The sequence below is a fragment of the Zonotrichia albicollis genome, chromosome 4, assembly GCF_047830755.1.
Source record: "Zonotrichia albicollis isolate bZonAlb1 chromosome 4, bZonAlb1.hap1, whole genome shotgun sequence".
In the NCBI taxonomy this organism is placed as follows: Eukaryota; Metazoa; Chordata; class Aves; order Passeriformes; family Passerellidae; genus Zonotrichia; species Zonotrichia albicollis.
In genome coordinates this window covers 67,348,194-67,367,937 of record NC_133822.1, presented here as the reverse complement: position 1 = coordinate 67,367,937, position 19,744 = coordinate 67,348,194, and the positions used below count along the sequence as shown (strand labels likewise).

The 19,744-nt window shown below is 39.4% G+C and overlaps 1 protein-coding gene across 18 annotated transcripts in view; it reads left to right on the top strand.

The window, feature by feature from the left end:
- TAFA5 (TAFA chemokine like family member 5) overlaps window positions 1-19,744 on the top strand; it is a 505,223-nt gene that overhangs the window by 99,578 nt on the left and 385,901 nt on the right. For 15 of the 18 annotated variants that reach the window (XR_003378956.2, XR_012580128.1, XR_012580127.1 and 12 more), the window contains exon 2: window positions 3,832-3,918. The exons of 1 other annotated variant lie outside the window; for it this stretch is intronic. Coding sequence is in view for 5 of the 17 variants with exons in the window: in XM_074540010.1 (XP_074396111.1) it covers window positions 3,832-3,918 (87 nt within the window). In the remaining 12 variants the exon portion in view is untranslated. Of the gene's footprint in view, window positions 1-3,831; window positions 3,919-14,055; window positions 14,211-19,744 lie in introns of those variants that run through there. 2 more of the 18 variants (XM_074540012.1, XM_074540013.1) reach the window with 1 other exon arrangement.

Below are 19,744 nucleotides of genomic sequence, written 5' to 3'. Positions count from 1 at the left end.
TCAGGGAATTCTCTTTCATTGCTCTCATATATCAGTACCAGTTATGGTCCATATAACTGTCATTGTTTGAGTAACCTGCAAATTTGTTGCTGTAATGAAGCTTCCAGATAAACAAAGTTATTTTTCTTTATTACGTCAGTGGTTGGATCTGCAGCTGAACAGAAAGGCTTATTGTGTAAAGATCTGAGCTTATATGTAACAAATTTTGAAATGCTGTATATGGATAGGAGAATATAGTCATGGTTACAGCAGTGGGCAGGAAATCACAGTTTTGAGTCTTGGCTGTGCCACAGACTTTCTGTGTGACTTTGGACAAGCTACTCTTTGTGCATTAGCTAATAATACTATCTCTATCTCCCAGGGGTGTTGTGAGAATACATTCATTAATGTTTGTAAGGCACTTGGATGCTATAGCAATGGGGCCATATAAGCACTTAGAGAAACAATCCATTTTTGCAACAATGTGCATCTCCCTGACTAAGGACTTTTTTGTTGGAAGTTTTTCATAGATGCTTGTTATGAATAAATGCACTTTATAATGATACAGTGAGGTTAAACTGCATTTTGGAGTGCAGTTTCACTTTAGTATTCAGAACAGTATAAGTATAATATATTGTAAACAGTCATAAGTTGGAAAGCAGTTCCCAAAGAAAGAGAATACCATTTTTAGTCAGACATTTGAATAGAAAAGATACCTCTCCTGATTCATCTAGCTCAAAACATGGAGGATTATTTACATCTGTATCTGTCTTGCAAACAGTTTATTCTATTTTAAGCACTTCTCATTACATTGTCTAAACTACCTCCTCAGGCAAGTAATTTCATTGCCTAATTGCCTTTAAAGTTAAACAGTTTGCTCAAATGTCTACTCTACTTTTTCCTTGTGGATATAGGCTGTTCTTTCAGTCTGTCCTTTCCTTCTGAAATAACCTTCACTCACATGTGTGACTTCAGACACACCACACAGTTACACCAGGTTAACAGGGTGCTCATTGGAGGTAAATTGGTAAGCCAATTTTAAATTTTCTGGCTGAATGCTGGTCAGTGTTAAAATCTGAATGTGGGGCTCAGGACATTAGCACCAAGGAACAAAAAAGAGTATACAGTATTCCCAAGGCTTTTGGAAAGACTTAGTGAGAGATTTCCAAACTAGGGCTTGTTTTGTTTTTTATGTGTAGACAGTAGTAGCAGCAGACACACTGCACAAGTAAGAGATTTGGAAGAATGTGAGCTGTCAGTAAGGACAACGAAGAGGGCTCTGCAACTTTTGATGCTCAGAAAAACAGATATCTGTTGTGCTTCCATGCAAAGCTTTCTAATTTAGTGGTTGAGTGCAACAAAAATGCTTATGAAATTATCATTAGAAGATATAGAGGCTCTGTAAATGTCCCAATGGTGGGCACATACTATGTCCTTTCCTACTGCATTAAATGTAGAGAATTGACATGGTCTTGAAAAGTATTGAACTGTAGGAATTCAGTTAATTGCACTTAAATAGAAGATGTAAACATACAAAAGAACAGGCCTCATTCAGGCTGGGGTTCATGAGGTTTCTTGCTTGCCATGAAGTTCATCCCTCCACTATTGTTGTTTGAATATGTAGTGAATAGAATTGCTTTTAATAACATTCCCATAAGAGTGACAGTGTAAATGCTTCTCAAGATGAGTATTATATTCTGCTATGGTTGAGGTTTTCCTCACAATGCAAGAGAGAAGTGCTTTGTAATTTTTTTTTCCTTTTCTCTCTGAGTATTGGGGATTGAATAGGGTTGATGTCCTCTATTATACACATACACAACATACACTATTCTGGATAGAAGAAATATAAAATAAAATAATGTACTATTGCAGTATTGTAAAAGCTTACCACAAAAGGAGCCACAAGCATCAACTCCCAATCTTCACTTGAATTCACAACCATCAGGCTGCTCCCAGTGTCATGTGTTCTTATTTTCTGGATTTAGCAGAAGACTCAGTACCATCTTGTCTTTCAGTTTTTCCATAAATGCAGGACCTTATTCTTAATCGGAATTCAAGATTCTGTAATTCAAATTGATGCATGATTGAAGAAAAAATTATCAATGAAGTCAAGAGGAAGCATCATTTCACAATTGTTAGTGGGCCAGTATTTTGTCTCAGTTGTTGAACATTTTAACACCTTTTCAATTTTTGGTTTATACATGTCTCTGGTTATTGAACATTATTTTAGTAAAATACATTGTTACCAGAAATTTCCAGTAAAAATACTTTGTCATAGTGCAGCAACACTAAAATATCTACCAAAATATTCAAGAAAACTGTGACTCAAAGGAATATTTTTATCTCCTTAAAAGAATAGGAAATATTTTTATATTTTGTGTCAAATTAATTCTCTTTAAGACACAGTATCAACCACACAAAAATAATTGGGATGCTAAAGATTATTGTAGTGTGGAAAAAAATTTAAAAGGAAAGGATACCTGTTTTCAAAGCAGTTCTGACAGTCAACCAATTTAAAAAATAGCAACACCAGCAGTGGAAAATTCAGATTTCTGTTGAAGAATTTTTGTGCTATGTTGTGTCTGTCAGAAAGAAGATGACACATATTTGGTAGTATACCTGGAAAGAGAAAATAAAACAGTAAAAAGTAATTAAACTGTTACTGTATTCCTCTTTTTTTTTTAAGGACTGCCTTCTTTAGAATGCTTTTCTGTATGAGAAGCAGCAGGGTACATAATCTGGAAAGAGTAAGGCCTTTCTCTTATGGCAAAGTAAATTGCAGCTATTTCTCACAATAGGAGGTCATTGGTCGTATAGGGATTCTATACATTTTGATAGGACATGATTGATAAAGATCTTCATACCTTTGGAATGTCTTTAGGATTGATGCCAGTTGCACATGTTTACTTCAACCAAATAACTTCTGATTACTTGCAGATCGCCTTGCTGATCCCTCAGGCGATACTTAATATACAATTAGATGTTATCTTGCTCATACTATTTGATATTTCAGTTTACTACATAAAGTACACACCTGCTTCTTATATCCCTCCTTTTATTGCTCTGAAGTGATTTTGAAAACAAAGTATTTTAAAACCTTATGGTTCCTAATGGAAGAAAATAAAGATTTGTTATGTGTAGGCAAAGAGAAAACAATTTAAAAAGTAGTTGTCTTTCAAAATAAATCTAAGGTGTCCTTTTTAACCATAACAATTATTCTACTAAGTATACTGCTTTTTACTGGTCCCTCGATTATAGAAGCAATTGTCATGTGTTTTGGGAATTCCATCTGATCTGATGTATAGACTTCAATTAGTTTTCTGTTGGAAGAAAAAAAAATTCCAATCAAATTTCTTCATAAAATTAAAATTAAAAAAAAAAATCACAAAGCTGCACTTGGATCCAGTATTTAGCCTGTATGTTTTTATTTAAAGCAGTTTTACTATGAAGGCTATGACTAGGTAGGTGCTATGTACTATACTAGAACTACTTCACAGTAGAGATATAAACACTTAAAGTCTTTCAAAGATAAAAGAAAGGGTGGGGAGAGAGCCTCTACCAAGCTTCAGCTGTGTCAGAGGTGACTGGATGTTTTTGTTTACATCTGAAATGGTGCAAAATAACTCTTCTAAACAACAGTAAAGGTCAATTTTGTAAGTACTGTTCTCAGCATCTTGAAGTAGCTTTCTCATAGAGTAGAATGACTGCAAGGGAAACACCAAAGTCTTCAATTCTAGACCTTCAGGTGTGCACACTGTTAGACCCACTAATGTTATAGCTTGTTCTGTGTTCATTTCCTTTTGCATTTTCAGGCATGATTTCAATTGAATCATTTATGGTTCTTCCATTCAGATTATAACAGCTATTTTGGAGCGGATAACCCTCAATGGCTGTATATGAGACATTGCCCGGGGTGCCTCCAAGATGCTTTTGAGCTGGGTAAGGAAATCACTGAGTGTTGACACATTCTCAAAGCACTATGGCATGGATTGAAAGCAGAGTTTATAAACTGTGTTACTGACCTATTATTCTGTTGTTTACAGAATAGACTTCAGTTCCCTCTGAAATGTTAAACGAAACAAAATAAATTTTTTTCTTACAAATAAAGGTAACAAGTATTTAAAAAAATTAATGCAGTGTCTAATCTGTATGTGGTAATTCACGCATAAAAACTTCAATTCATCATTGCCCACTTCTGATAGGTCGACTTTAAATATAGTAGCCATTCAATGTATAATATTATGCTGATCTAATGTCTATTACCTCTGTATATTAGTACACTGGTGTGGTAAATAAGACAGATTTTTATTGTGACTTTAAGGTCAAAGCTGTTTCTGCAGGCATGTCTTAACCAATCTGCTAGTTTAAGATTTATACTCAATTCAAGCTGTAATGCCTGTATCATCCTTACTATCTATATATTACCTTGCACACCCCTGTTCAGTCAGGAACAATTAGTTATCATGGCTCATCTCCCCTTTCATTTATGTACAGACAACTGAAAACTTAAGGGCTTGTGAACTTTCACCTGTGGAGTACATAGGCTGTTGATGTGGGACTTTGACTGAGTGTACTCTAAGAAATCAGAGAAAGCTTTTTATCTCTTGTTTAAAAGCCTGAAAATGAGTATGATGATGATTGAGACATTCCAGCACAGGTGTGATGCTAAAACCTCCAGGACTTGGCACTCTATTCCTTCTCTATTTAAGGTTAAGCAGTGTCCAATTAGAGAGTATATTCTGCTGTAGAGAAGGATGTTTTTTTCTTACAATGTTTGTATAATGCTCTTTGTAATGCTTTGGCTGAAATGCAGCTGAATCAGCTACAGTGTAAAAATCTCCATGATTTTTACAGAAGTTAGTTCAGGCTGTGCACTGTCACTGCCCCATGACCCAGGGGTCATATTTTAGTACTGTTTTTTTGTAAAATGCCAAAAATCTAAGATGCTCTGTTTCATGATGTAATTAAAGCTCTTTATTTCAAAATAATGTAAGCATGCAGAAAAATGGTTCCTATTAGAACAGCATAATTTAAAACAAAACCAAAGAGGTTGGTTGGCACTTAAAATATGTTTAGGTTTTGTGAAAAAGGTTTTGTGGAAAAAGTTCTATGCAGTGGCTACTTCCTCAAATTCAGCAAGTTATAGGACTCCTGATAGAAGTAAATTTCCTACAAAAATAAACAGACAAGCAAATAATGAATAGGTTGTGCATGCAAGAGAAAGCTCTATTAATCTACAGTTCCTGCCATTATCCTACCCAGGTGTAAATACAGAGGCCTCCAGTGTGTTAATTCCACAGAGTCCAGTAGTAAACCTGAGATTAGCTTTCAATAATACAATTTCTTCCAACTGAAAAAAAAAAGGAAGTCTTATACCATTTAGTATTAACTGGCCACATTTAATAATAGCTAGAGATTCACTAATAATTTTTCTTTACTATCAAGTGGACTATATTATACATGAATGGCTTGTAAAATTATTGTTTTATATTTCAGAATGACAAACAAATTTCTATATTCAGATTAAAGATTTATATTTAACAACCACTTCACCTTTACCTATTCCTGAATACAGACCAGAAGAAACTTTTATAAAATTCTCTCTTTTAATGTCATTGTCTGATAATGTCTTGAAAACACAAGAATTTTTAGGTTAAAGAGTGCCATAGTGGTAAACCCATTTTAATTTATATGTAAAATGTAATAATTGTTAATTCTGTGCATGTAACAATTTTAACTGTTTATTTAAGGTTTTGAATAATTTTAAACCATCTGCACTTAACATTTGTCTGAAAAAATATTTGTTTCCCCTTCACCAGCTTAATAGCAACCAAAGATTACTTCTCTCAGTAGTATCACCCAATGTGCTCAAATATCAGAGTCAGTTGTTGTCTCTTCCCTGTATGTTCAGAACCCGTTCTCCCTTACTGTGGAGGAGCCTGGTGGTGTTCAGGGTATGCACCACTTTTGCTGCAGCTCCCTTTTATACATACTACAGTAAGAATTGCTAATGGAAAAAAATTCAAGTGGCCTAACTTCAGCTCCTGATCTATTTTTGTAACATTCAGATTTTGAAAAATGTGGAAAGTCAAAATCTAAAGAAATGCAAAGGAGGTTCTCTGGTTAAAGTTAAAACTACAGGTCAAAGAGTTCATTGCTTAAGTTGCCAGTGAGTATGAGTTAGTATAACAGAATTCATTTCTGTAGAATTGTTTTTTTTTTCATTTTCCCCCTCCACTAAGATGGAGGAAAACAACAGACATTACAAATCTGTTAGCTTATTCACTTTTCCATGCAACACTGGTGTTGGCCATTCTATAAAGGCTTGCTGTGACACGGCTCATAGAGTTTGTGTGTATTCAGCATGGCTTTCTCTGTGGGTCTCATTTTCAATTAAGAACTTACTCCCTGAATGTTGCAGCATTTTAGTTGTGTGTTTTTAAGCTAGACCCTCAAGAATTGATGCTGCAAACATGGATCCTAACTACATTCCCTTAATTTCATGTGGTTAATCATCACGGTTAAAATACATATCCCTTTTCTGAAAATAAGACTGAACACTTTTAATTCAAGAAGTGTTTAAAAGTCCACATGATCTTAAAATATATAAAAAGTAAAAATATCAAGATAAGCCCTCTGAGTTTAATTGAGATTTTTGTGAATAGCCCTACAGTCATTGGAATGTTTGAGCCTATGCCTTGCACAGTCTTAACTGTGAGTTTCAAGAGTTTGATGCTCTCTCTGAATTATCATAAACTCACAGAATTCTTTGGGCTGGGAGAGACTTCCAAAGATCACTAGTCCAAGCTCTTTGCCATGGTTAGGGACATCTTTCACTACATCATGTTGTTCAAAGTCCCATCCAATCTCATCTTGAAAACTTAATTTTCATTTCAGGACAATAATCTTACAACTGAAGGCAGATAAAAAGGTTCTTATGACTTTGTCCAGTCTCTTTGAGATTAGTAGTTCTCTTTGTTGCTGTAGTCTGCTAACTATTTAGGGTGAATAAAAGCACAGTTTGAAGACAGGAATGGATGAAGGCCATAGATAAACGAGAAAAAAACAAGAAGCAGAAAAAGGATGGGCAGACACTTGTGCAGTAATACAAGTTCTCCATTAAGATACACGGGGTTCTTTCCATTAAATTCCAAGTTTCTTCTTCTGCTCAAATATAAAACTAGCCACAGGCAGCTGTAGCATATGTAATAATGTATAATAGAAATTAAATCACGACATTTAAATGTCTCTTTCTTAAGACATCAGAATATTTCTTTCTGAACAGGTTGTATGACAACTTGGTACATCTTGAATTTAAAAAATAAAATAATCCATACTTGGGAAGGCAAGAAGGAGTTCCAGTACTTCAGATTCTTCACAGAGGATATGCTGCCTGTCTCCCTCCTCATTGTCACTTCATTCATCACAGCTCACGTATTTTCTCATATGCATACTGGCATTAGAGTTCCTTAGGATCTGTAATGGTGGCAAATACCATCAGTGTAGGAGCTGGATTTTAAGGCTCTAAATTTTTCAATCCCAGATGCAAAGAGGTTTTTTATGTAGAAAATTCCCCAGGTCATAATGCTGTCGTTGTTCTCAGTAGGAAACCTTAATTGCAGAGCTAGTTGGATAGGAGTTGGATTAGCTGGCAGAGTGTTGTCTGGAAAATCTTTCAGCTGTGCAATGTTATCACTTCCCCTACGTCCCTCCGCCCCCACCCCTGAGGATTCCTAGCCTACTGCATTTGGTGAGATACATATGTTTTCCCCAGCTACAGGAGCTGTGAAGGGTTCCTCTGGGATATCTAAGTATAAATACCCAAGTGTGTCTTCAGTTGCTAGGTTATTTTTAGTCAATGGGTGGTTACCAAGTCATCTATAATTGTGCTGTTAAATGTGTCAGAGCAGCTTCTGCAAATGGAGGTGCTCTCTGTAACAGGTGGAGCATATAAAGCAAAATGAGAGAGGACAAAAGCAACATTTCAGAAGTGAACTGCTTAAAGATTTGATTTATGTAAGGGGAGATTTTTTGGTAGGCAGATGTGAGGATGATGATACAGGAATACAACATAGATGAAGGAATATGGTAGCAGTGTTTGACTGCATGTGGTGGCCTAACACCTGCTGGTAATTAAACCTCAAATAAACCACTCCCCTTTCTCCAGCCCCCATCTGGTGAGAGAGGGAGAAAAACAGACTGTGGGTTGAGACAACGATTTACTGAAAGCAAATAGCAGTGGAATAAGAAATGTGCAGTAGCAGCAGCAATATTAATAACAATAGTGTTTGGAAGAGATGGTTCTTTACACACAAAGGGTGTTCACGAACACCTCAGTTTAGTTCCACATGGCTGCTGAGACAAAGACAAGATGGGGAATGTTCCTGCAGCTTGGCAGCAGCTCACAATTATTCTTGAGACTAAGACAAGGTGGCGGACACTCCAAGGTCAGCATTCCCCATCCCTGAGCCTGAGACAATGAAAAACAATGATGGACAAACCCCCAAAATCCTCTCCATGATGCTGCCTGCTTTCTGCACTGCTGGGGTTGGCTGTGGCCAGCAATGCTTGGCTCAGCTCCTGTCTGCCCAGCCCAGGCTTGGCTCAGCTTGGGCTCAGCTCAGGCTCTGCTGCTCCATTCCCCCGGCTGCTTCTCGCACTGATGCCGTGGCACAGACTCGACGGGGCTTTGGAAGAAACAGAACAAAATGGTGAATTTCTGGAGTTTCTTCCCTTTTTTCCTTCCCCTGGAACAAACTGCCCTTGCAGCGATGGTGTGAGCACTATAGAATAGCAATGTGGCCAGGCCCCAGGGCTCTGGGGGCCTCCATGAGCAAACCTAGGACTCTACACTTACACGTAGTGCCTCTGCTGGAGCATTGTGTGATTTCAGATATGTGTTTTGGGAGAATTTAGGGGTTCAGGGGATCAGAGTGGTGTCACAAGACCTCTAACTTAGCTCCTTTTTAGGTAGTGGCCAAAAGCTGTTTCCAAATGGTGACTGCTGTGTGGGAGAATGTTCAGTGAGTTCCCAGTGGAAAACTGTCTACATGGCATCAACTGCTGGCACAAATTTTTATAAACAGAAAAGAGGAAGAGAATCATATGTGAATAGAAAGCCAGTAAGATGGTAGGAAGAAGACATGAACAGCAAAATAATGCAACTGAGAAGCAAAATTAAAATAATTATTTAAAAAAAAACCCTAAACTGTCAAAAGTTCTAAGTAAACACGCGCCGTTAGCAAGATTACACTGTGGTAATTCTAAATTAACTATGCTGTGCTATCCCTTTTATGAATCTGCCACTAGGAGACAGGACAGGAAGCAGCATATAATCTGTCAAAAATATTAAAGACATATTAAGTATCACCTACTTTGGTAAGTCAAGGGAAAAAAATGAAAATTTTAGGTGTTCATGGAAAGAGATAATCAAATGTATTTGTGATTCCCATGGTAGCTGCATCATGTCACAAACCAGAGATCAATAGCATCTCTTTAGATGTTAATTTCTACTTCAGTGGCAGTTACCCAGCATCAGCTGAAGACCAGGAATAAAATTTTGAGGACTGCTGTAGTTGTGCCTAGCTCAAAAGTAAAGAAATGGCAGCCAGCCATTGGTATTCAGAGAAAAGAAGAGGGAAAAAATGCTTAAATGCTGCTAAAACTAATTGGTGGAAATATAATTGTCTGTAGTCATTCCTATATATTCAATATATCTTATATTTTGGTTAGATCCAAAATGGAAAAGGATTTATTATGCTACTTCAGGCTTATGTGAAAGATGAACTGGGTGAATTTCAACAAAATAAAATGTTAAACTTAGCATCAAAAGAAACATTCCAGCTGAGAGAACCACTGGGCTGGAATAATCACCTCAAGTGGCTGGTGACAGACTATTGCCTGAGTAACTCAAAAGTAACAAAAATGAAATCCAGTGGGCATTGGCAAAAATTTGGTCTAGATAACCTAATAATAGCTATTGTCTTCTTTATTTTTTTTTTTCCCAAAGCCAGAAGTAGTTTTCAAATTCATTACTTAAAATAGGCTAACGTCAGATCTTGCGCTCCTGCATTTAGATCTGCATTGGCCATGCATAATTTGGGGGTTTATTGCATGAACAGGAATAAAATGGTTATGCAAAAGGCATTTGACACAGCTGGAAATAGTAGGACTTTATTTCTAGGTATGTGGAATACAATGTGATCATGATTGTTTTCCAGGAATTTTAGCACATCTTTATTTATAAAATATTTCAGTAGTGAAGAATAAATCTTACAGAGTCTGGTAGAATCTTTTCACAAAATTAAATGCAGAGTATGGATAATTTTTTCAAGTCTCTATACTTGAGCAAAGGCTGCTGTTTTTGCTACTGAGTTCCAGTTTTAGTAATTCTGTAGAACTCAACTGAATTTTTTGTAAAAAGGAAAAATGAGCTCTATTTCCAAAAGAGAACACACATTTGAAAATTATGCACTTATTTTTCTGCTGCTTTCTTGTAAAATCTCAGATCTTCTATGCCTTAGAGATTTGTTCTTGCTCCCTGATCACCAAGAAAATGTATTCCTTACTTCTCTTCCCAGCTGCAAAAACCTTCTATATCAGAAATGTCTGCCAACGCCATCACCATCCTTTACCAGCTTTCAGGGGCTGAGCATACTCCTTCAACTTCAAAACATAATGGGGAAAACCCCTGTGGTGTGGTTCCCTAGAAGGAGCTACTGCTAGGATCACAGCTTTTTGCCTCTGTATTGCTGGAGATGAATGGGGTCAGGACAAAACCTGGAAATGCAGAGATAGGTCTGCAAATCTGTTATGGCCTAAGCAGCTTAGAAGTCGTTTGACAGGTGTTATTCCATTGGTTGGGGATGCAAATCTTAATCGGCTGAAAGATAAGGGGGAATTTTTATCAGTGGAATTTATTCAGAAAAGTCTTCCTGAAAAGTCTACATGAGTAACTTGAGTTATCTTTAATATTTTATAAATCTTTATGCAGGTAACAAGTAAAGAAATTGAAGATGGATATTTTTGACTAGGACTCACCCTGTTTGAAAAGTCCAAAGCTATTTGGAAGACACAAAACTGAGAGTGAACCATATGTAGTACAGCAAGTGGCGTTGCCAGGTACCACTGTCCTCTCAATGGGGAAGTCTTCTGGAGTTCTTTGTTGCTATGAGACTAAATATGTCCGTACAGTGAGTGCTGAACCAGATTTGCTCCTACTTCCACTAGTGTGCAAGTAGAGTGACTCTGCTGTGGCCAGGGAACACAATGCCATGTTCTGATGTTTTATTTATGAAAGGTCTGACCTAAAGGACACAGAAACCCAGGCGTATTTGTCTAATTCAGAAGCTCAGAGAAGTAAGAGTAGTTTAAAATGAGAGAAAGCACCATCTTGCACCTCAAAAAGAGCAAGGAACATGCTGTTGAGGGTTCTGACCCATTGACAGTGGATCTTCATGTGCTTTTAGTTAAAAAAGAAAGCAATGAGTAAAATTTTTCAGAGGATTTTTCTCTAAATGTTTTCAGACTAAAAGATGCTTACTGTGGACTGTGTAAACTCTGAAGTTTGACACTTTTAAAATCCTATGGATTTTAAAGTTACCTGTGGATTTTAAAGCTGATATGTCGGTGGGGGGCAGGGGGGGAGAGAGATTTGTTTGCCTAAGTTTAAAATGTGTGAATTTTCTTTAGCTACTTGACACTTTTTTCTTTCACCCAGAAAACAAATAAACAAACAAAACACAACTTGAACTGTGCCCAAGCATGGCAAATTTCTCACCAAAGTGTACATTTCAGAATGAAAGATTTACAGTGGAATTCTTCTAGTGTAGCTATGACATTGCTTTAACATTGCACTGCTGTAATCTTCAAATATAGTAAATGCAATACATGGGTTTATAGGGATTTGCGTGAAGTTTAAAATTCAAAAGATGGTTGTTTTTAATGTTTCTTTGAGCTATCTGTGAAAAACGAAAAGGCATAGGGATGAGTTTAAGACACATCATCAACAGCATGGGAGATGTTTGCCCAATAAAAATACTGATCTTTTATTAATCTGTCCTTTCAAACATCTAGGAACCCTTTCCTGGTTTCTTAAAATTAAGCAAATATTTAAATATTAAATATAAAAAACCCCAAAAAACCAAAACAAAACAACAAAAAAAAAAACCCAAAAAAACAAAAACAAAACCCCAAAACAAACAATAAACCAAAAAAACAAAACAGCAATCCACATCATAAATGCAGATGTAACCAAGGTGCTATGAAAACAAAGCTCTCAACGTGCAAGTATTCCTTTACTTGGTTTAAACCTCCAAAACTATGGATGTCTGTCCCGGAGAAGCCGGGGTAGCTCACTGGCCGTCCGTGCGTTACCGCGGTTGTCACTGTTGTGCACTGAGCCTACGGCCAGCCCGAGCAGCCCCGCCACTTGCAGCGTGTGGCGGAGCGCACGGCGGGCGGCCCCTCCGCCGTGCCGGCCGTGGCACCGTCCCTCCGTGCCGAGGCCGCTCTGGCCGCCAGCCCTGTGCCCGCAGCGAACCGCACCTGCCCTGCGCCGCCTCCGCTGCCGAGCCCCTCTCCCTCCCCGCGTTCTGCTCCGCGCTCCGCCCGCGGGGCAGCGCCGGCCGCGCTGCGGGACACGCACGCACCGCGGAGGTTGCGCGGCGTTTGAACACGAGAGGCGCGGAGCCTGCGCGGGCAGAGGACATCGGGAGGGAGCGCGGCTGGGGCAGCCCCCCTGTACGGCCGGCAGCACTTCGGTGTGCGGCTGTTAACCCTGCCCTGCCCCGCACCGCCGAGCCGAGCCGCCTGTGCGCACCGAGCTCGGAGCCCTGGCCGGCAGCCCCGGCCGTCGGGGCGGCCCCCGGGTGCGGAGCGCCGCGTCTGCCCCTGGTCGCGGCTACACCGCGTCCCACCGAGCACGCAGTCCCCGCGGAGCGGCCCCGCATCGCAGCACCGCCCCGGCCTGCCCGCCCCCCCGCCCGGCTGCTCTACGGCAGCCGCGGCCGGCTCCTTCCCCTGGAGTGGGAGGGCGGCAGCAAAATCACAGCCTTGGTGTTCCGGGTTTTGTTTTTTTTTTTTTTATTGTAGGCTGTGTTTTTTCTTTTCTTTTTTTTTTCTTTTTTTTTTTTTTTTTCCTCACGCTGATTTATTAGAGTCTTTCATTTGCGCTCCTGTCTTCCGCGGGGATTGCTGCAGCAGAGGCATCAACCTGTAGACTGAGGGAGCCCGCCGTAGCCCGGCGCGGCTGCTCGGAGGGCGCGTTGCGGTGCCACCGCCGGGGCGCGGCCCCGGGACGGGGTCGACCTCGCGGGCGGACGGCGGGCGAGGGAGCGGGGCCAGCCACGGCGCCTGGGGGACCTCTCGGGGCCGGGAGACGAGGAGCCCCGGCGGCGGAGGTGCGAGCCCAAAGGCAGACCAGCGATCTGTGCGAGAGCCCCCGAGCGGCCCCGCGTTTGCCAGGGACGGCGGGCTGAACTGACTTCCCTCCCGCCCCTCGCACCCGCACTGGAGAGCATCTCCGAGCCGGGGGAGGAGGAAGGGGGTGCAACAAATTGCCGCCAGCCGGGAGAAGTTGCAGTAAAGAGAGATCCCTCCCTCCCGCTCCCTCCCCTCCCCGCTCGCTCTCTCCTCCCCGAGCCGTGGCAGCGAGCAGCGGAGCAGCGGCCCGACGAGCGAGCGGCACCCGCAGCCCGGCGATGCTGCAGCGGCTCCGGCGGAGCCTCGGCGGGGAGGGCCCGGCCCCTGCGCGCCCCGCGCCGGCCGGCGGCGGCGCGCCCTGAGCGGCGGCGGCGGCCCCGCGCCCCCGCGGCGCAGCGGGCGCTGTTGCGCAACCCTGCCCGGCGCTGCCGGCTCCCTGCCCCCGCCGCCGGCTCGCCGCGGCTCCCGCGGAGACGGAGCGCTGATTCATGGGGCCCCGCGCCGGCCGCCTCGGCGAGGAGAGCGCGGCGCTGCCGCTGCCCCCGCGCGGGGTGTGAAGCCCCGGCCCCTCCTCCGCAGCCCCGGGCTCGCCCGCCCTGCTCGGGAGTGTGGTCCCTGCCGGGAGCCGCCGCGCCTGGCGCACAGAGGGAAGCGTTGATGCATCGCTGTGGAAATTCATTGTGTGACTTTCTGGGTATTTACTGAGTTTCAGACCGAGATGCAGCTCTTGAAAGCTTTATGGGCACTAGCAGGAGCAGCGATCTGCTGTTTTCTTATATTTGTCATCCACTCACAGTTTCTTAAAGAAGGTAATTGTATGTGCATGTCTACATATCCTGTTCTTTAATACTAAGATCTTTACGAGGTGCCTTAATTATTTTTACTGTTTCCAGTATGTTCTATTTACAGCAGTGCTTCCACGCTATTTTTCCTTTCCGTTAAAGCCTGCTCAGTTTTGTTGCTTTAGGTAATAGGTAGGCTTAGACTTACATCTTTGCTAAATGTATATATATTCTATGTGTATATAAATATATATATATGAAATCTGTATGATGTTTATATTCGATGTTTTAGCTGACGTCTCATTTCTTTATGGGGTACGTATAGTGTATAGAAAATATTTGTTGCTATCAGATGACCACAAAACAGTAGTCATCATGGGAATATTAATAAACCAAAAAACCCCTTAACAAGTAAACGTCTTATTTTTATACCAAATCAATAGGCATCCTTTGCCTCTTCCTTATTCAGTACATTTTCAATAGATGGCACTAAAGTTCTATGGAAAGGGCAGGGCAGAGCAAATCCTGGGCATTCAGCCTCTTCCTTCTCTTCTCTGCCCCGAAACGGGAAGAGGCCTTTGCGTGGCTTCAAGGCTCCTGTTTTTTCCACCTTCTGGTCAGAAAACTGTGATTACAATTTTTAGGAGAAAATAATTTGAATTGTCGGGCAGGCCCTCCTCTTTTTTTTTTATCTTATTTTGTTTTTTTTTTTTTTTACCTACTTGAATTGGGTGAAAAAAAATGTTTGATTAAGTTAGTAGAGGGATTTTTCCTGGGGAGTAACCTTTGTATTGCTCCTTTTTTTGTTTTGTTTTCTTTCCTCAGGAAATTAGTATTTTCTTTTATTCTTCTACTGCTAAAATAACTAGTCCATTTGTTACTTGTATAGCAAACTCTAGTCTGAGATTCAAGTGTGAATCCAGAAAAATGTATACATATTTTGTGGTGTATGAGAAAGTCCAATCTTGTTTTTTAAGCAGTATTAACTGAAATAAAAACAATATGGGGTTTTGGTGAATCCATTTTTTTCTTTTTTTTACCATTGTAGTTGAGAGTATAGCTGGAGGAAAAAGGAGCTGGGCTTAGCTTGTAGTGCTGGCTGTGTAAAGCAGGAAAAAAACTTTTTTGTGACTGGGACAAAGTTTCACTCAAGGCTGGGCAAAGTGACTGCCTTGCAACCTCTGAAGCATCAGTACTGATTTTAATTTGGTGTCAGGCTAAGCAAAGCATGAAACTCTTATGTTTTCAGAGATATTTTTCTTTCTGAAATTAACAAACTCTGTTTGGTTAATTTAGGAACATCATTCAGATACCTCCAGTGATAAAGATTTCTCCTTTAAGAAACCTACCCATGCTGTAATTTCATTGTGTGCAATGCCTCCCACATAAGAACTTATTTAACATTCTTTTAAAATGCTCAGACAACTGTATTTTTATGTATCTGTCTATTGACAGGGCCTGTTTTGAGGAGATTTTGCAGACTTTCAGGCAATTTTTTTACTCTGTTTGCCATTATACTCCTTTTTTTTCTTCTTCGGTCTTTTAGGGCTTGAGGTCTGTGTTACTGTAAAAAATCCTCAAAAGAAGCAGCATTTTGTTTCCTTTAAAATATTTCATCCTGCCTTGTAGGAACAGAAAGCTAGCAAATGAAAACAGAGCCCATGGCGGTACATGAAGGACTTTTAACACATTTTACATTTTTCTAGCAATTATAACCATTTTTAACATGGACTGCAGACAGCAAACTGAAGCTCTTTAGCTTGTTGGATAACTTAATTGGATCAGTTTGTTTATATTTGTTCCTGAACCATTTCTGCTTTCTTTAGCAAAGAAAACTATATCCTGACTGTAAATTGCATATATTGGGACAGCTGTCAGACTTTTCTTGACAGGTGCTAATCTCCACGATAGCATTTTGGCCCTTTCCATGCAATTGCTTCAGCAGTGTATGTATTCCTTCCTCCCTGTGGTTTCAGTAAAGACAGGGAATAGTTTGATGGAGTTGAATGAAAATCTGCATGGTATGACTGAGCTTTTTTTTTTATGAAGAACTTTTAATATCCAATAAAAGTGGATGGTTTAAGCATAAGATATCTAAATGAAGGCATATAAAGAATGAGAAATAGATAACACTGGATTTAAACTATGTATTGTAAGCAGTTTGCAAAATAAGATTTACTTCTACTTTTTTTTCATTTTTGAACCTGGTGTTTTATGTTACTTTCAATAAGAAAACAAAAAGTGTGAGGAAGGAACTAGCAAATAATTTAACCACATGCCTACCACATTTGTTTATTAAGTAAATATGTACAAGGAAGGATACATGTGAGATTACCTCACCACCTTCATAAGATTTGAAATAGTTTTCTGATGTCAGAGTTATCCCTTTACATTATAGTTTTATAAAAAGTCAGGAATGCTATGTCTCATTGCACATGATGTTAGACTGTAGATTTCCTGGCCAAAAGATTAATTTCCCATTGGAGCCTAATGAGCTACACAGGCTTGCTGTTCGTAACTCAGCTGTGTGGTCAAATTCCTAAGTTAAATGCTTGGACATTTTAATTTGATTATTGCTTGGGCAGAAGCATAATTTTCTGTTGTCCCAAAGAACATTCAAATAAGCTACCAGTTTGAGTAGCTTGATCAGATTAGCTGATGACACCCATCTCCTGAGACAAGTTGATGGTACAAGTCCATACACCAGGCATCTCTGTCGTGTGCAAGACAATTGATTTCAGAAGAATGACATGTAAAATTAATTAAAGTTCAAACATTATTTTTTAATGCATATTCTTTCAATTTTTGCATCTTTCAAAAGCTCTGGTATTTTTCTGGTATTTTTCCAAAGCTAGATTTTAACAGAAAACTGACATAATCTTCTCTTCATTCAAAGTTATATAATTACTATATGTATTTTTCTGTGTTCATTTTCATTTTACTCACTTGGAATTACTGAAGTTATGTGGTAGGTTATGGTCTTGTGGCCTATTAACACATTGTATTTTTATAATTTCTGTTGTACTGTGTGGCTACAGTGTGTAGAACTTCCATGACAGCCAGCTGAAACTTAATACCAGAACCAAACCCTCCTTCAGTCCCATTCATAAATATGACATTTTATGTTGCCATAGCCAACTGAGATTTTTTTTTTTTTATAATTAATGTTAATTTTCAAGTTGATTTCTTTTCAGTTCCTGTGCTGAAGTAGGCCTGTCTTAATTCTTAAATATTTTTATATACATTTGTGGATTGAGGCAGTTTGGTAGTAGCATTACATTACTACCATATAAATGGTGTTGAGAAACAATGAACGCTTGTTCTGAGATGAGTGGGAAAGAGCTGTTTAAATGTCTATTTCCATGAATATGTTTTTTTCAGGAAGTGAAGAATGGGGAACACAGGGTGCCATTTTTCCACACTTAGGCTTTTGTGTGGAAATACAGGTCGTCCTGTGGCTAATCCGTTCCCCTATGTCCAATCTGTCCTTCAGTGTTTCTAAAAGATGAATAGAGCTGTGAACCCAGAAAAGGGTATTGTGATATATAATTGCAGTCCCATGCCTGTCTGATCTTCAAGCAAAGCAGTTTAACATACTCTAGTCAGCTGCAGTCAGTATGAAAGAATGTTTAAAATTTCAGTATCTAAAACTTTTTTGCATAGAGTATTGAAAATTAAAAGTAACCAAGTTTATTCACCGCCCACCTCTGATTTTTGGTGATTCATTATCTAATATTGTTTAACACATGTATTCAAAGAGAAATTAAAAACATTTGAGTTGATGTTACACCCCATCAATTGTGGGAACTCCTTTGCCCCTGACAAGGACCTCTTTCATGTAGAGAAAGTTTTAACCATTCAGATGCTGCAGTGATGGGGAAAGGTAAAGGATACAGTTATACAGTTTCCAAATGTGTCTTTGAGTCTCATGGAAAGTAGGGCGATTATGCAGTAACTTGGGAAGGGTGTGTGTACATGGCAGCCAAGGTGTGTTACAGCCCTGGATATACTGTAAAGCTTTGCTGATAGCTCATTGGGGGATAGAAATGTCTAATTTATCAAAAGGCGTGTTGATGTTTTGAATGGTTTAGGAGATTTGGCTGATGTTAGCTTTGTTTGGAGAGGGACTGCACAGGAGCAGATTAAATGTCAAGAATCTTTCTTAAAGTATAGAGGATTGGAATATTCAGATCTCAGAACTAGATTCCTAATCTGTTGGGTAGATGTTCAGTAAGCTCTGCAAAATAAGCTCTGATTTTCTGTTGATACATTGCAGTAGTTGAGACAAGAGAATTCCAGTGGTTCTTTTATAACCAGATGATTATGGCTATAAACCAAAATTTAGTATAATTTGTGCAACTTTACAGTATACTTATGTATATGAATAAGGTATCTGTTTAGCAAATTTTTCATAGATATCTTTTTTTTTTCTCCTCAGGCAAAAATTAGTAATTATTGGTTACACTTGTAGGCACTTCTGTGTCAATTCTCTTTATAGAAATTATTGTCACAATAGTGAAAAATACTGCAACACTTTTTTTTAAAAAGAGTGCAGTATTATACATAACCTGGCTAAGTTTTATAGTTAATATCTTTTTTCTGTCACTTTTTATACAGATTTAAATACTTTATCCTGCTCTAAAACTACAGAAAAAGCTTTTGCATATTGTTGTTTTTAGCATGTCTGCTTTGACACTGACAATAATAGGGCACATATTCTATTTAGCTGTGTAACCCCAAAGAACTCTGCTGCTTCTTCTGCTAATGTTTGAAAATGTCTACTGACAGTATACCCAAGATGATTTTTAAAGAGCTTTCTGCTCATATAACCTGATGGCTGGAGGAAGCTGGTATTGCTAATGTTTATTGCTGTGTAAAACCTTTTGAGGAAAGGAGCTGTTATCTTCTAAAATGTTTTGAGTCTTTGGCCCTCAAAATTTTTCTAGAAAGAACTTGAATGTGACTTAGTATGACAGAAAATATTGCTATCTTTTAATTTTTCTTCTATCTTTAAAACATTAAAAAATATTTGAACCAGTTAAATGCAGGAGGATAATTGCTTTTAAGAATGTGGGAGGGAAAAAAAGGTTTTGTTTTGTTTTATTTTTTCAGTTTTCCCTTTTATGCTTTACCTGTGTCTCAAAACAGTAAGATACCTTGCATACCAGATGTGCTGCATATGTTACCTATATATAGTAAAACTGAGTTGAGGACGGTGTGTCCCAGCTGCAAATTTGCTGAAGGGTTTGTTACATTTAATGCACTGTAGTATAACTTTTTTCTACTGTCTCTCTTCTATACACTTTTTGGAGGGGTGCTGTCAGGAGGCAAATATGAATGATATTTTCAGTGGAGGACATCAGGGTAGAGAGAAGCACAGAATGAAGAAGTGGAAAGTTTGGTCTTCCCATCCAGGAAACAGAATTGGTGGTTGAAAAGCCCTAAGCTTGAATAAGGGCTACATGGGAAAGAAAATGTGAAAGGTATCCAATCTCTCTTTGCATTTTTGATACAGTTTTATGGCAACTAAATAGAATTAAGACCCAATTCAGTGGCTGTGT